Source organism: Lepidochelys kempii, chromosome 6 (genome assembly GCF_965140285.1).
Source record: "Lepidochelys kempii isolate rLepKem1 chromosome 6, rLepKem1.hap1, whole genome shotgun sequence".
NCBI classification, from domain to species: Eukaryota; Metazoa; Chordata; order Testudines; family Cheloniidae; genus Lepidochelys; species Lepidochelys kempii.
The window spans coordinates 36800620-36818677 of record NC_136385.1 but is presented as its reverse complement, the minus strand read 5'-3'; the positions used below and the strand labels follow the sequence as shown (position 1 = coordinate 36818677).

Below are 18058 nucleotides of genomic sequence, written 5' to 3'. Positions count from 1 at the left end.
CTGGGGACGTCATGTATTTCCAGCTACTGCCCTTGACCAGTAGATGCCTTTTTAGCTGAGCAACAAATATTTGCTGATATTCTTTCAGTGAATCAGTACAGTGGCATCTAAGTAGCGATCAGGAAAGTCACCTCAAAGCCCACAACCGAGGGACTGGCAATACACCATTGTCTTTAACGTAGGAAACAACCCACCCTGCGTTTTTTCATTTGTTACTGATGCTAATGATAATGGGAACTTATTCTGGAGTTACCCGGGTTTTGTTCTCAATCTGGATTATGAAATTCCTAGCTCAAGGCTCTTTCAATGTGAAAGGTATGTTTTCTTACAATTTTTCAGTGTGTGCAACTTTTTTCCCAATGTCCAAAAATATGTTCAAGATAGAAAACCAATTTACATCTTTCTCTTTCTTTTTTTCCAGAAAAGATATTTGCTAAATCAGTGTGTTTGCAAATAAAATATGCAGGTGTATAATTACATCTGTGAGTATGTATAACTCTGTAGGTGTATATATTTTAAAGTAACCTATCATTTGTAGGCATATGAAACCACAGATTTCTCAGAAATAAGTGCAAAAGAGAATATTTTCAGTAACATTCTTGCTTGTGAATATCTTTCACTGAATATTTATGTCCAATTATTTGATTCATTTTTAATAATGTTCAAATGTGTTTTTGATGATATTTGTAGTAATAAGTGAAAATCTGGCCAGATGTCAATGTTTTTGGAAGCTGCTACAGCAAAACCTTTTGAGCGGTTATCTAATCGCAGGATGTGCATGAAATGGGTCATTGGGTGCCTTAGAAAAATGTTATTTTAAGTGTAAACTGTTAGTTTTGATTTTGAAATATTGTAACAGTGAATATGAGTCTGCCACAAAGTTCTCAGGGACATAGGCATGATTCTTGAAGTATAGCTTATAGGTAATGAAGTCTGCCTCTGGTTACTATTGGAAGGAAAAAATAACCCAAACACTTGGGAGTTCCCACTTTTGAAAGACAGTGTATTTCAGGAATTAATAAAGGAGCATCTACCTTAAATAGCTCTCAATTGCAAAATGGTTGCATCATAATTCCATTAACATATAGTCATATAATTTTCTTATGAAACATTTTTGTTTAATTTTTATGTGGTTAATGCTTCTTCTAAGAAAGTACTTGGGGACTTGGTTTGCAAGCCATGAAAGCTGAAGTCTGCTCTTCAGCTAGCAAACAAGTACAACATAGTGAACAGGAGGCATATCCCCTCCACCAATATGACCTGATGCCCGCCTTGGCAGGACTGCCATTAGAGGTGAGAGAGCAGTTCAAGGAGGAGGGGAGTAAACGCGCCAAGAAAACTGAGATTGCTGATTAGTTGTTGGTGGATTGTGTAGTGCAGCGGTTCTCAAACTGTGCGTTGGGACCCCTAAGTGGGTCGTAACCCCATTTTAATGGGGTCGCCAGGGCTGACTCAGACTTGCTGGGGCCCAGGGCTGAAGCCCGAGCCCCACAGTCTGGGGCCAAAGCCAAAGCCCGAGGGCTTCAGCCCTTGGCAGTGGACTCAGCTTTGGCCTCCATGGCTTCAGCTTTGGCTCCCCCCCCATCCAGAGTGGTGGGGCCTGGGCTTTGGCCTTCCCACCCGGGGCAGTGGGACTCGAGTGGGCTCAGGCATCGGCCCCCCCTTCTGAGGTTGTGTAGTAATTTTGGTGTCAGCAGGGGGTTGCGGTGCAAAAAAGTCTGAGAACCCCTTGTGGAGTGGGAATGTGTGCCACAAATAAGTCAATCCCGGCTCCAGCGGGCTCAAAATTTAAAAGACAAAATGATGGAAGGAGAAGATGGGAATATCGTATACAAGCAAATGACTATACATACACATTTGTCAGCAAGCAACTCCCTTATCTTTGGACAGTGATTGGGGAAGACTGTTGGGAGACCGACAAACTGTGAGAAGGGAGAGTCAGCATTGTAATTTATTTCATAGGAGCAATAGCTCCTGCTTCAGTTTCTTCTCCACAGCTTTGTGAATTACTGCCAATGCCACATTTTATGCTGCTCGTCATGCTTCACAGTGTCATGATGTTGATCAATCAATTACAGGCTTTTTCATACTGTCGATAGAGGAAGGACCCGCTTTCCACCAAAGGAAAACAGAATTGCTGGTTCAGAACACCAGCAGACGTTTTCACTTCCTGTGTGGCTCCAGCACACACACACAAAAACGCACAGAGAAAATTTGTTAGTGGAATAAGAGTCTGACTGCCATCAACTCACATGGCAGCTGTCAGAAAGGCCTCTCTGGAGGAGCTGCAATGCAGAAGCTCCAAAGCCTAATTCTAAGGAAGATATGAAACACTGCTGTACTGCAGCATCAAATAAAAGAGAGGCTTAAACTTGTTATTTCCAAGAACGAGTGCAAGACTATTTCCCCTCACGATGTGTAAGTTGGAGGACAGCAGAATCAGTTATAAATGAGACATATCTTTAACAAGGGAAAGGAAAGTATAAGGGTACCATTTTCAAAAGTGCTTAAGTTCTATTGTCAAAATTGACTGTCAGTGAAATGTAGGCTTTTAAGTGCCTGTGTTACTTTTGAAAATGGGGTGTAGGCTTCTAAGTCACTTAGGATGCATTTTTCGAAAAGCACCAAAATCCTTTTTGATCAACACAACTCTTAACCCATAAGTCAGAGCTAGGGAAGATGGGAGAAAGCACTAGTGAATGTGCCATACAGAGAAAGCTACACTTGAGCTAAATGAACCTTGTTACGTAACTCACTGTATTAGTCATAGATACCACATACCTATCCTTTTAGGAGCACACCTTTAACAGCTAGTTAAAATTCCAGCTTGTGTAATTTCCAAAGGCCTTGAGGGCCAGCTGCAATCTTTCTGTCATGGGTCAAATGAAACTCAGACATCCTCTAATTCAGCCCCCATCTTCAAAATCAGCCTAAGATGACCTGCTCATTTATGTCCTCAGTAGCTATTATCATGCAGGTTGCTGTAGCACAGCAGGGATGAGCTTGTCAGTCTGTAAGTGAATTTAGTCACACTTTGCAAAGAGGACATTTTCTTTCTACCTATGTAAACAACCAGATTTCGATGTCAAACTGATTTATTTTTCTTATCTACTGAAGGGTTCTATGCAACAAATTATGGCTGGGATTTTCAAAGGCACCTAAAGAAATTAGATGCCCAACTCCTGTTGAAATTCAATGAGATTTGGGTACCTCATAGTCTTAGCCTCCCTTGAAAATCCCAGCAGGCAAAGATCCTTCTCACCATAGCAGCCTAAGAATGTCTCTCGCTGCTGCCAGCAGACAGAGCAACCCACCCAGCACCTCATGGACAGGACATCGCAATACGAACTGAGGATCTTGGGAAAAACACAGAAACGTTAGCAGCAGTTTCCCAAAACAGCAAAGAGACTAGATCACATGAAAGCAGAAGTGTCTCCCTCATGTTACAACAGCTCAAGTCCTTCATTCTATTCTGCACCCACCAGCTTTGCCTTATTCTCAGATTTATTTTTCTCCTAATCAATCAATTCCACTGATCTTCTAATGAAGTAGATTTCTCCTGCAAATGCACAACATATGATTCAAGATGAAGATATCCTTTTGCTGTTAGACCAGCCAAGTACAGAAGAGCTCAGAGGCTAGCTAAGAGCAGCTTGTGGAGTCAAAGGATAATACATTTCTTAAGGAATAATCTGCCTCCAACACAAATTCAGTGTGCTTCATCACAGGACTCAGAGAGACGATTTAGGAAGTCATGAAAAGTGTAGGATGATTGGGTGGTTGCTGTTTGCTTCTAATCTTTTTCTGATGTTGTAAAACTAGTTGTAGTTTACACTTAAACTGATAACTGTCCAAGAAGGTGCTTTTTACTTCTCCATGTTGTTTCAAAAATGCTAATTTCAGGTACACATTGCATTTTATCTTCTTTTGTATTTTTCAGGTTAAAAAATTGCACTCTATCTGCAATTCACTCTGCTTTCTTTTCCTTCCTACCGACTGAGCCCTCATTTTCTGATACTGAATCTTCCTTCTTCCCATTCATCGGGTGAACATCTAGTTGACTGCTTTTCTCATATGAAAATATTTCTTTTGTTGAGTATATTATGCATCAGTCAGGCATTTTCAAGTATCCAGCCAACTTGTCAAGTGTGAGGAAGTTCCATTCAATCAGCAGCTCAACTCAGTCTGAAAAGCGGCATTGTATTTCTCAATGTCCTTGTGAGGATTAGAAAATTAAGGCTGGTCATTAATATGGCTGGTCATTAATAAACTTCCATCATCACTTTAAAAGGTCCACTTGGCCAAATTTTAATAGATGCTGAGGAAATCCATGGACTGGACTGGGGACAGAGGAGGGTAAGCGCAGGAGAGACTGCCTGAACATAGAAAGGGTGGGAAGGGATCATGTGTAAATAGTATGAAAGGAAGGAAAGTGTGGAGCAGGCCCTGGAGACAGGAAAGGAGAGGATGGATTAGGTCTAAGAAGCAGAGAGGAGCGTGGGATCTGCATTGCTGCAGCTGGGACATGGAGAGGCCCAGCAGGAGACGGCTGGGTCTGACTGGGAGGGAAAAGGGGAGACGGAACAGTCTAGAATAGTGTGGGTTAGGTCTGGAGGCGCTGACTGAAGTAGGAGGAGTCGGACCAAATGGAGGATATATTGACCACCAAGAAGAAATGATAAGGTAAATTTATGTTCTCTTCGCAATCCGATCACTCTCATTGTCTGAGCTGAGCACTATGGTACCCAGGCACACCTTCCCCCCCGCCCAGTGGCACCACTCTCACCCCTGCTGAGCAGTGCTCTTGGCTGGCATCATGCTCCAAGGACTACAATATTTCTTAGTTCCTCTCTGCAAAGCACCGCATCTAGCACAGACAGAGAGGAAAATATTCCCATGGATACCTCATTTCCCCATCGCCCCCCTCCTCCACCCCCAAGGCTGTATGGACAACCTGGTTATTGCATGATTTTTATGGCTAATCCATAAATGTATGCATGGCGGTGGCTAGTACAGTCCAAAGGGAATATCTGAGAAGCAGTTATTGTTTATTTATTGTTTTTTTGTTGCCACTGTATATTCATTCTGTTTGGTCTCTACAATGTTCCTTGTTTGTTCTACAGTGTATTGTTCCTTGTTTATTTAGCTTGGCTGCTACTATACCTAAAAAAATGGAGTTTTTTGTTTCTTATGGCCCTGGTGGAATGTTACATGGAGATAAAGTGCCAAATCCTGCCCCCCTCCCTCTCTGTCCCCTTAAAGTTGCTTTGGGCTCTAAAGCCAGCACAGGAGAATCCCCATTTAGTGTAAGGCTGATCTAACCAGCCTTAGGTCACCCTTCCCAGTTCTTGATGTAGTGGGTGTGGCCAAAATGCCACTGTGCTCCAGCAATTGTTGTCTGCCCATTGGGGGCTGTTGCAACATGGTGAAATTTGAAGCAGCTAGCTGGCCCCCCCAGGAGGAGCACAAAAAGGTGGGGGTAAAGCCACCTTTGCCCATCCCCCTCAGCTGTACCAAGCACCGCCCCAGCACAACTGGGGCTCTAGCCCAACGTGTGTAAAAGACATAGGTGCTTGAACTAGGGGTGCGGGGGGTGCTGGCGCACCCCCTGGCTTGAAAGTGGTTTCCATTATATACAGGGTTTACAGTTTGATTCACTTGCTCTCAGCACCCCCACTATCCACATTGTTCCAGCACCTCTGGTAAAACATAATAAGTAACTTAATTTGGCCCATGCTTGAAGCTTGTTACCTTTGATATCATTTAAAAAAATGCATCTGAGTTCCCCAATGGCCTAAAAAGTTACAGCTCAGCAGGGAGGAGGTGACATAATTAAAAATTACAAAATCCCTCTAACATCTTTTCGTGGGTAAACTCCGCATGCTTCCAACCATGTTTGACATCCATGGCAGGCCTTGTAACCCTGTCACTGTGTGAAGCTCACTATGCTGAAGTCAGTCGTGTTTTATCGTAAGCACAAGTTTTATTATTTTAAGATATTATTAATTGGGTGGGAAAACTGGTTTCCAGCCCACCCATCGGGCTGTCATGCACATGTCACAAATGACATCCTCTTTAGCAAGATGACTGCCCCCATGCACAGGCTCAAAGTTGCCATCTATGATTAATTTTTTTAAATATACATTTTCATAGTCTAGCCACGGTGACGAGTCCTCCTCACTCTCTGAACTATTAGACTGTTGGGGTGAACAAAACCGATTATTTTCTTATAAAAGGCTACATGAGAGGAGTTACCTTCCACTGGAGAGTTAATGCCCTAATACCCATAAAACTTGAAAAAGTGAACAACAATATGCACCACTACACACACAGATACTTACTTAAAAGAATAAATTCTAAGGTAATAACTTTGAATATTTATGTTTAATTTACAGATCTCACCATTCAGGAGTGCAGGACCGCAGGCATAACCCTAATTTCTCATCCAAACAAACTGAATTTCTCAGAAGCAGAAAGTGCATGTAGACAGCTGGGGTTACAGCTGGCAAGCAAAACCCAGGTTGAGAAGGCCCGGAATCATGGCTTTGAAACATGCAGGTATGTGAAGTCTATAAGCTTTTAGCAGGTCCATTTCCTTACATACAACAATATGCTTGTGGATGCATCCAACATTAAAGGGTCTGATACTTTTTATTCTAGCTTTGGATGGGTGGCAGATAAATGGCTTGTCATTTCTCGGGTTATCCCAAATCCAAAATGTGGTCAGAACAAAACTGGAGTAGCAGATTGGAAAGTCCCTCTCCACCGCAAGTATCATGGTTTCTGCTTCAATTCTTCAGGTAAGTAGGCATGAGACCTAGAGTCGTTACATTTAGTTTTACTATTTCAAATCTTCATAGAAAAATTGTTGTTTGTGCTTTTTTCCTAATCTTAGATGGCGGATTGCATCTTTCCCCTCCAGGGGGAAAACAAAGAGCTATTGCTAAATGCAGGATGCTAGATGGACAGACGTTCCATTTAGTTCACCTAAATTAATAAAATTATGCTGTTATTAAAGCTCTTGAATAAGGCTGTCTTCATTATATTCAGTTATGTGGAGTCAGCTATGTGAAGCCCTTAGGTATGCTCAGTCATGCTTGTGCCAGTGAAAATGTTTCAAACGCACAGCTAGCTTACACTCCTTCAGTAACAGCAATGTTCTTTCGTGATATATATTATTTTACTGCAAAAATAAAAAATGGCCCAACAAACTAAATTAAATCTAAAAATACCTAAGTTAAAATACATTTATTCTGGCTAAAGTCCATACAAGCTAGTAAACTCCAAAGCCATCTTTGTCACGTATTCCCAGAATCTCCATTTATACAGCCTTGTATTTTACTTCATACTGTCCTGTAACAAGGAGAGAAATTAGATCGTCACATTAGTGACTCCACCCAAGCTAAAGGAAAAGATGGGAGGGGAACTTATAAGTCTTCAAATATATTAAAGGCTGTTATAAAGAAAACAACGATTGATTGCTCTACGTGTCTACTGAAGATAGGACAGAGGGTAGAGAGAAATTCTGGAGAGCCTAGAATGTAAACTGAAGAAGTTTGAACTTTTTTAGATCCAAGAAATAGTGGAATGTGGAAAAAACAGCAATAAAGGCAAGTGATTTTGATGGAAGCATTTTTAATGGCCTAGAATGAGGGAGATGAGAGAGTGGAGAGCAACTAGGAAATGGAGTAATATCTCGGTTGCTGTGGGGAGATGGAAGGATGGATTTTGGAGATGGGCAATGGGTGAATCCCGGTCTCAGGGAGGCTAGCCCCTGGCCCGGTCTGCTGCTTCTGCCCAAGGCCCCACCCCTCCTGCTGGAGCCCAAACACCCCCCAGCACGGCCGCCACCACCTTCCCCAGTCCTGGGACCCTCCCAGCCCTGGAGCGCCAGGCAGTTGGGCAGGGGACATGCCCCCCCTCCCCAGTATGCTGGGCGGGGGGCACAGCTCCCCTCTCCCAGCCTCAGAGCGCCGGGTGGGTGGGTAGATGGCACAGCCCCCCTTCCCCAGCCCTGAAGCACCGGGTGGTTGGGTGGCGCAGTCTCCGTCCCCCTCAAGTCCCAGAGTGCAGGCTGGCCCCCTTAGCCCCAGCCCCAGCCTGGCGGGGGGAAGAGCCCCCCGCAGCACAGCGCCAGGAAGCAGGAAGTGGCCTGGGGGCAGAGGGGCGGGACCATGCAAGGTTGTTTGGGGAGACTTAGCCTTCCCCCAGCCTTCGATACCCATGCCACCCACAATTTTGGAGTTGGTACAGTGAAAAAGACATCAGGATTAGCTAGAGCCTGAATCTTAGGAGAGAAAGAGGGAGTGGAGTTAAACATGGCCTAGGGATTGTTGGCTTAAGTAATAGAAAGAATGATAATATTGTCAACAGTAGTAGAGAAGATAGGTAAAAGAGAAGGATAAGGAGGAAAGAGATAAGGTTTGTTCTGACTTGTTGAACATGAGATGGTGACAGTGCATCCAGCAAGAGAAATCGAATGAGATAGACATGTTGAGACTGGGCAAAAGAAGGGAGTTCAGGAGTAGAGTGAGAAATGTGGGTGCCATCACTGTAGAAGTGGTCATTGAGGTTATGGGAGAATATGAGTGTCACGGTTACAGGTCTCCTGCATCTCTGACCCCCTTCCTTGGTCTCTCTGAGTTCACGCTTCAAGTGTTAGGCCTGATGTCCTTACCTCTCCTGAGGTGGAGTCCCACAATTCTTCCCTTCCTTGGTTTGGCCCCAGCAATTCTTCCCTTTGGGAGCTTGTGGCCAATAGTGAATATAGTGACTAGCTGACTATCTTAAAACAAAATAATGTTTAATCTTAACCATAGAAACACAGCAAAGCAAAAGAGAAAAAGGATTTTAACACAATAAACAGTCTATATGCCTAGCTCTCTTATGGAAGGCTTACCATCCCCCTGGAATCTTTGGAAAGCTAAATTGCTTCATACTCCCTCAGCTGGGCCGGTGTCCATGTCACCCTGTTCTTTAGGAACAGCCCTGAACAACTGGCTCCCCGTCTCCCAACAATTCACTTTTTAACCATTTCAAGTCCTTTGGATCTGTCCATTCCCAGCCTGGGCAAAACAGAGTGTAACCTTGGGCTGGAGCAAATAATGTAGCCTCTTTTAAACATAATACCTCGGCATTGTTTCTTAATGACATCCACCATGTTTACTGAGAGGTTACTTATCTAAAGACATTGTGCTCCCTTCCTGCTAGTGTCTTAACAGCCCTGCTATTACATTAAATCAATATATTAATGCAGTAGACATTCCACTAACCCAATACAGTAACTACCCCAGTAACCAGATCATACACAGTATTCATAAATTATTACAGACCAGCCCCACATCCTTCACAATGTGTAAAGAGAGAAGACCAGAGGACTATGTATGAAACTCTGAAGGGTTTCAGTGAAGGAAAGTGGCCAGACATGTGAAAGAGATGCTGTAAGAGTGGCTGGAAAGCAAGGGGAAAGCCAGGAGAGTAGCAAGTCATGGCAACATAGGAAGGAGAGGCGATTACAATGGACTGAGAGATCATTCATGTCAGAGGGGCAGAAAGATTGAGGGTGAGGCCGTTAGAGAGAAGGCTATTAGACATGGCCAGAAGGAATTTGTTAATGATCTTCATGAGTAGCCGTGTTGGAGTGGGAGTGATGTGAGAAAAATCCAGGATGGAGGTACCCCTTGGACATATCCGTAGGAACAGCAGTGTCAGAAATGGATTAGCCATTTATATAGTCCAGTTAAAAAAGACATGATTGGGGTAAACTTGATCCTTCTCCACAGTTCAGAACTCTCATGTGTGGGTTTATGAACTATGTGGGAGGTTAGCTCAGATAGTATCTTGTTTAAACAGCTATGCTTTTTTGACGTCACTGCTTTTGTATGTGCTGTATCATGTCCGTGTATGCTTGAACTGTTCTTTTACAATGTGGCTTTTTTTATCTGTGTAGTATTTTGGATTGTACTGCACCTATGAATAATAAGATGAGCTGTGTAAAGACAAAGTGGCAATCTTAACCCGGAATTCCTTACTTTTGCAGGTTTAAATACAGAGAATTGTCACTATTTTACATTGTTGTCATATTATTTAATAGAGCAAATTAAGCCTGTTGAATGCTATTAGGAAGCGATTTTTATTTAATATAGGGACTGAAGAATCACCATTTATTTTAATGGCCAAATTGCCTCTTGCTAGAGCTCTTACAACAAAAGTATTTGGCAAGAGCTCATTTTGCTGCATTTTGACCTTCCAGCTGCAGTGTGCAGAGTCACTTAAAGGCCATAGTGAAAAAAGAACAACTCTGTGTCATCTATCCTCTTACTTTGTGAATGAAAATGCGTCATCAGACGTCCCACCTGGGACTCATATTAAGAACTGTACATAAGTCATTTCCGCCCATTATTTCTATAACATATTCAGCTGGTTAACATGTAGATAACGTTATAGTTTTCAGATTATGTAAGAGTACCAGCAAGAACCAATGACCAATTCCTCCTTAGAGTCACATTTTCACTCCAGCCTTACCCAGAATTCCAGTTTTCCATTTATAATTTTAAAGATGCACTTTTTTTACAGGCATCATTTATGCAATTTGTCTAAATGACTGGCTGTCCCTGCAGATCAGGTCCTTATATAACCCACATTAGGATATAGGGTTGCCAACATTTTACTTGCACAAAACCAAACACCCTTGCCCCACCCCTACCACATCCCTCCTCCGAGGCCCCGCCACTGCTCCAAGGACCCGCCCCCATTCACTCCATCCCCCTCCCTCTGTCACTCACTCTCCCCACCCTCACTCACTCGCTCATTTTCACTGGGCTGGCTCAGGGAGTTGTGGTGCTGGCGTGGGTGAGAGCTCCGGGGTGGGGCCAGAAATTAGGAGTTCAGGGTGCAGGTGGGGGCTCCAGGCTGGGGAAGTGGGTTGGGATGTGGGAGAGGGTGAGAGCTCCGGCTGAGGATGCAAGCTCTGGGGTGGTGCCAGGGATGAGGGATTTGGGGTGCAGGAGAGGGCTTTAGGCTGGGACAAAGGGGTTCGGAGTGAGTGAGGGGGCTCTGGGCTGGGGCTGGGGTGCAGGGTGTGTGAGGGCTCTGGCTGGGGGGTACAGACTCTGGGATGGGGCTGGGGATGAGGGTTTTGGGGTGTAGGATGGTGCTCCAGGCTAGGACTGAGGGGTTCACAGGGCAGGAGGAGAATCAGGGCAGGGCTTGGGGTGGGGTGGGGGGGTTGAGGGGATGAGGGCTCTGGCTGTGGGTGCAAGCTCTGGTGTGGGGCTGGGGATGAGGAGTTCTGGGTGCAGGAGGGGGCTCTGAGCTGGGATTGAGGGGTTTGGAGGGTGGGAGGAGGATCAGGGATGTGGGAGGGGGTTGGGGTGCAGGAGGGGGTGCAGGCTCCGGGTGGCACTTACTTCAAGCAGCTCCCAGAAGCAGCGGCATGTTCTGTCTCCAGTCCTATGCAGAAGTGCAGGCAGGTGGCTCTGCACACTGCCCAGTCCACAAGCACCGCCCCTACAGCTCCCATTGGCTGTGGTTCCCAGCCAATGGGAACTGCAGAACCAGCACGTGAGGTGGAGACAGCATGCGGAGCCTCCTGTCTGCCCCTACGCATAGGAGCTGGAGAGGGGACATGCCGCTGCTTCCAGCAGCTGCACGGAACCAGGGCAGGTAGGGAGCCTGCCTTAGCCCTGTTGTGCTGCCAACTGGACTTTTAGCAGCCTGGTCAGCAGTATTGACTGGAGGCACTGGGCTCCCTTTTTGACCAGGCGTTTTGGTCAAAAAATGGACACCTGGCAACCCTATTGGGACCATGTGCAAACTGCAGATTTCAAAGGTTTATAGCTTGGCCAAATTTGCATGGATTTTCTTTGGGACAGAAAAACACATTCCTGACACAAATATAACCCCACTGCCAAACTTCAAGTCCCTGATCCAAAGTATGTGGACACTAAAACCTCTCAAAGAAAAGGTTGCCTGAATGTTTTGACATGAACAAAATAACATATTTTTCCCTAATCTTCTTCTTGGAAAGCCCTAAATTTCTTTGGCTGGAAAAAAAATCAGTCTGAGGCAGACGTCAGGCATATAAAATTTCAGTCCAAATGGTTACAGTTTGGCAAAGTTATAAGCAGGTGAAATCGGGGGCTTATACTGGGAAGTGTTGGATAACCATAATAATAGGCAGGGCTCATAGCACCACTTGTAATGATGTAAATTAACCTCAGAATGCTGGGTAACCACATGACAATGTAACCTGTGTTCTTACTCAGTTCTTCCCTCCATTTTGTTTTGTTTCCTTGTCATGTGTCACACAGGAAATTATATTGTAAGCTCTTTCTGGCAAGGATCTTGTCTTTTGTATGCCATTGTAAAAGGAATTTTGTCACACTTGTGGGCTTTGGTCCCTGTTCAGAAAGGTACTTAAGCATGTGCCTAACTTTAAGGAGGTGAGTAATCTGGAATTACTCTTATACTTAAAATTAGACATGCTAAATCTAAGCCTCTCTGAATAAATACATAATAATAAACAGTATCAATAGTTGTATCCAGAGTTGTGTTGGTCCCAAGATATTAGAGAGACAAGACAATATATTTATGGGACCAACTTCTGTTGGTGAGAGAGAGGAGCTTTCAAGCTTACACAGAGACCTGAAGAAGAGCTCTGTGTAAGCTTTGAAAGCTCCTCTCTCTCACCAACAGAAATTGGTCCAATAAAAGCTATTATTCACCGACCTTGTCGCTCTAGTATCAATAGGTATGAGGAGTGGTCATCTGATTACCTCACTGCATACCCTCAGAAAAACTTCTGAAAATATCCACCATAGATCAATGTGTGGTTTGCCTTAGGTATGTGCAAAATTTTGCAATAGCGCCCAGTGCAACTCATTATACTTCCTTTCCCCCTTTGCAGATATCTGGATTGATTCATGCATACCAGAAACAGATACAACCCTGTTACCTGCAACAGATCCAGAAATAAACTCATCTTCAACAGCTTCATCTCAGGGCATCACAGAGATACCTACTGCTCCTGAGTCACCAAAACCCCGAATACGTCAGAAGACCTTTCGCATAAAATGCGTAACAGAAACCATTTTACCAACAGTACAGACTACTTGGGAAAGTGAAGAGGAGATGGCAGTGCCTAATGGAAACCGAGCTGCCTTTACAAATGATAGCGTTGTATTTGGAGGTAAAGGCTATATGTCTCTTTTATATGTACCCTAGTTATTAAATAGTGTTTTAGAGTGGGGACATGTGCACAGCTACAACCAAAATCAAGGATTGTTATGCATGAGTGTATGAGGGCAGAATAAGAATGTAAGGAATTGCAAAGCCAAAACTAGTAACACAAAGGAAACTCCTTTCTTTTGAAAATTAATTGGTATATTTGTGGAGGATTAAATATAACCTCACTTAGCTTTTTAATAGGAATCAGTGGAATTTTACCACATAAGTTCTGTTCCTACTTCTGAGGAAGTCAATGGGAATTTTGCCAACACACGCTACATGCTTGGTACAAGTGAAAAACCTAATTGGTTCTCTCACCTGCCAGGATAAAGCAATCAAAACACCCACACAAAACCTCGTGTTAAACAAAAAAAGCAAAACTGTATCATTTTCTGACATGCCAATAATCACTATATCTTTCTGATCCTCAACTTTTACTGTACTACTTGGAAAATATGGTGTAGAATAATATATGCATGCATGCAACTGTGTAGATTACAATAGCTAACAGAGCAGTCTGGATATAAATCTTTGGCAAACCCTAGCCCTTCAGTTTTACAATAAATGTGTTTCCATGGGTAATGACTCTGAAATTTTCATCCAGTATTCATTATCTGCCTGGAAAGAACATCAGCTCACCTCTTGTCTCCTGTTTAATAATCCTGATGACAATCCTTAACTGAAGGGTTTTTAAAAAAGCTTTCCTTTGACTGACTATATTTTGAATGCAATCACATACAATTTACATAGGATGTTTTCCTAAAGAACAAGACAACATGCCATATACCTGAACAAAATCATTGTAGTGATGTATTTCTCTAAATTCCCCTGCTTTAATAGACAGTAAAGATTATTTTGATATAATTCATATTCAACAGTGACAAAAATGATAGTCTAAATATCAAAACAGGCCTGAAGTTGTTCCCCTTGAACTCAATGGCAAAACTACCATTGACTTTAATGGAAGAAGCACTGGGTGTAAATGGTAAAGTAGTGTAACTTCCCCTTAGCTGGTGTGCAAAATGAGTGTAATTGACGCCACTGTTTAGCTCATTGTGAATTTGAACTAGAGATTTCCATGGGGGTTGGGCTCACTTACTCAAGGCTGCCTTTAGCAGAATCTGACCTTAGGCACATGAATTTTCAGAAAGGCTGATTTAAGAACTAAGAATATTTTTTAAAAATCAAGATAAACACTTCAATTATCGATATCCTTTTATCTTTAGGTGTACCCATTGCACTCCTTGTGCTGGCACTCATCTTCTTTATAGCATCGGCTGTTCTTGCAGTCTGCTATATCAGAAAGTAAGTTCTTTCTTTCATAATGTACTTACTCTTAGATTACGGCTGATGAATATTCATATTTGTATACAGTACAAATTTAATTAAAACATATGACAAAGAAGAGTGAAATGTGCATATCTGTAGCTCTGCAGATAAACTTTATTGTTGTTGTAGCTGATGGCTTGTCATAGGAAGGAGCTTAATCAATTAATCATGTGCCAGGTGTGTGATTTCTGCATGTCAGCTCATCTGTCTGCATTTAAGTATCTGCTGTAGTGTTAGTATGTTTTCCTTCTTGTACCTTTCTACCATCCCAGTCCTGATAGAAGAGTTCTTATTCTTGAATTATGGTTGTGTTCCGAAAGATCAACATTTGTAAAGCTTACAAAGTGATGCAGACAGACATTCAAGCCAATGGATTGTTAAATCCAGTCTAAAAGCTGCATATGTCTGAAATTACATTCCATCTAGTTTCATCATTATGTATTGCTACTTCTGATATATGTTGTCTGATTTAAAAATATTTAAGAACTAAGTCTAAAAACCATGTGACCACTTAAGGGAGACCAATTCAGCATCCCCATGGCTTTAGTGGGAGTTCTGCTTGAATATGGCCTGCAGGATCAGTTGATAATTCTAGATACTTTGTATTTCATCTATTCAGTGATTATTCAGAGCTCATAATATGTACGCTACCTGGTAGTGTTTCTGTTCTAATTTGTTTTAATATTTCTATTTAAAGATACAAGAAAACCTTCCCATTTTCAAACAAGGAGCCCCAAAAAGAAAGGATTGAAGCCAAAGTCATCAAAGAAGCTAACTCAAGTGACAGTGCTCCTGAGAAGGAACCAAAGAATAATGGGAAAAAGGCAGAAGAGCCTCAAACCAAGCCTGAGGCCACAGTAAAATGTGTAGAAGCAGAAGTTTGAAAGGATAAATATAACAGCAAGTTTGACAGATTTAAAATGAAGAATTCAGAATTAGCAAAACATTTATAAATTGTTTCAGTTTCCCCATCTTAAAAAGGGGATAATGATACCTACCTTTCTTTGTAAAGTGCTTTGACATCTACTGATAGAAAAAGCACTACATAAGAGCTAGGGTATTATATTACTGTAAATACTGGCAAGGTGAATGCATATTCCTTAGTTCAAATGTTTGTACAATCAGCATTCTATGATTATTAATTACACTTCCTCTTTGGTATAAAATGTTCTTTTGCAGAAACATGGTATCTTATTCATATTAATATTAAAAAAACAAACAATCGTCTCACAACTCAACATTTTCCATCTTAACAAGAAGTAACTAAGTCTAAGAATGCCTTGTTGATTGAGATACAGTGTATAATTGTTTGCATAAAATTCAGATCAACACATCTAAAATAAAATTTATGTTTCTTTCTATTCTGGAGGTTGTCTGCTAATGTAATAGCATCCACAATTAATACCTGATCGTGCAACCCTTACTCATTCAGACAATTCGTATTCAGGCAAGTAGTCCCACTGAGTTCAAAAGGACTGCTGGCATGAGTGGGGATTACTCAGGTAAGGGTTGCAGGATCAGCCCCTTAGCCTGTAAGTTCCCAAACAAGGGTACTTTTAGATTTACTATAAAGATAAGTAAGATATTTATACTGAGTATAATGTAATCAACAATGAAGTATTTTCTTGGGTATATCACTGTATCATAATTTACAATTTTATTTATTAAACTCAAGACTGCATCATTCTTCTTCAGATAACTGACAGAAAAAACACCTTTAAAACTGTATCACAATCTGTATCATAAAGGTCTCTAATGTCTATTTCAATGTGTTTTCAAAAGAAAAGGATACCCAGTGTCATGGGAAGTTTACAGCATTTAATAAGAAAATAAAGTTCAGTAGATATATATATTTGTTACATCTGTTTTATTTATTAGTCTCATGAAAACTACCTCCCAGGAAAATCCAAACAGTACACATTGCTTCAATACTATACTTTGAAAAGAGACAGAAACACATGGCTGGTGTTATGTTAATTTCATAATAGTTGCATAATCTAAACATGAATTTGCAGTCTAAATACCAAATGTACTACATATCTCTATTAACAAAGATTTTGGATAACATTTGCTGTTAAAAATGCCCTTCAGTAGGCAGATTAGTTTGAAAGACATATTGCAAAATATCTTCTGCTATGGCAGCCATTTTAGCACAGAGTTGCTCTAACCAGTACCCAAATAAGCATCTCGTTGTCTGAAAGGAAATAACACGAGTCCTCCTGGTATTCCAGGTTGTTAGCAGAATGAAAGATAGGTTATGAAATTAACTTTTAAAAGAGAGCAGCATTTAAAATATGAGCTAATGTAACCCACTAGTGAGTGTCAAGTGTCTCCCTTTGTGCCCAAGCCAAAAAAGATGAGTCTGTTACAGCTTTAGAGCATGCTTTCAGCTTTTGATGTCCCCCAGTTCAATCCCCAGTGGGTTGGCCAAGATGGAAACTGTTAAAATAAAAGACGTGAGAACACCTCTCTTTGAAAGCCACAGGATATGATTGACTTAGTTCGGTAAGGGAGTGGTAATGCCTAAAAACACTGCTGCCATTCAGGATATCCTCTTCATTTCTGAAGGATTTAATTTGTGTTCATCACAGGGGGCTTTATCCTGTGAGGTGCTGAGCGAGCACAAGCGCCGTTGGGGAGTCAAAGTCACTTAGGAAGTTCAGGCCCATGTCATGTGAGACTCTGGGCAGGCTCACCATCTTCCTGAGCTCACTTACTTTGTAGCTAAATGTGCTTAGATAAGCATATAGACAGTTATAGAAGCTTTTAAAGCAATACTATCATTATTCACTCATAGGTGAAATCTGCCCACGTACAGGTGCCAGCACAAGGGCTATGCACCACTTAAATTCCACTTAAGCCGTTCAAGTTTAACTGGCACATAGGTTTTATGCTGGCTCTTGGCCCAAGCATGAATTTCACCCACGTTTGTAATTACATTTATTCCTGATTCCAACGTGGGTGGTGACTTATTCCATGATTTTAAGGGGAACGAGTTCTCTGTGAAAAAGAACCAAATTCTGTGGCAGGTACTCTTTATTTTGCAGCAGGGAACAGTCAAGTCTGAGTGTGCTAATTAGGTTGTTAATTTTTTCAGAATACATTCCTGAATCTTAGTATCATGCCCTCAATTTCTGGGGTCATGTGAGTACGTCAGACTCTCCACTTTTTAAAAACATTATGTTTCTAGCCCTCATGGTTGTGAAGAAAACTGACGGTGTGACCCAAGTGTAACTAATTAATAAAGCAATATCGGCCTGAGTCTGTGGAGAGTTTGAAGAAATAGATCTGAGAGAGGTGGCATGCCCCATTCATCTCCAGGAGGTGTTAACTCCAAAACCCACTGATCTGGGAAGTCCACCACCACCACCTCAGCAGAGGGCAATGTGTGTGGCAGGAACAAAATAGTGCAAACAACCTGACTCACCCAAGCAGATACAGCTTGGCTCCTGGATTAAGTACTGAGGGGAACCCCATGCCACTGTCCCTGCCTCTTTGTAAG

At 42.2% G+C, this 18058-nt stretch overlaps 1 protein-coding gene across 1 annotated transcript; it reads left to right on the top strand.

Annotated features, from left to right (window-relative positions):
- LYVE1 (lymphatic vessel endothelial hyaluronan receptor 1) lies at positions 1-16404 on the top strand. The gene is made up of 6 exons (XM_073347574.2): positions 1-315; positions 6396-6558; positions 6661-6800; positions 12908-13189; positions 14454-14532; positions 15254-16404. Exons 1-6 carry the CDS (start codon positions 219-221, stop codon positions 15438-15440), a joined length of 948 nt encoding a protein of 315 aa, XP_073203675.1. The 5' UTR covers positions 1-218; the 3' UTR covers positions 15441-16404.
- The last annotated feature ends 1654 nt before the right edge of the window (positions 16405-18058 follow it).

Coding starts and splice junctions, on each gene's coding strand:
- LYVE1 (XM_073347574.2), top strand. CDS start 219: ATGCTAATGATAATGGGAACTTATTCTGGAGTTACCCGGGTTTTGTTC. Junction 13,190..14,453: donor TGATAGCGTTGTATTTGGAG/GTAAAGGCTATA, acceptor TTTTATCTTTAG/GTGTACCCATTGCACTCCTT. Junction 14,533..15,253: donor GCAGTCTGCTATATCAGAAA/GTAAGTTCTTTC, acceptor TTCTATTTAAAG/ATACAAGAAAACCTTCCCAT.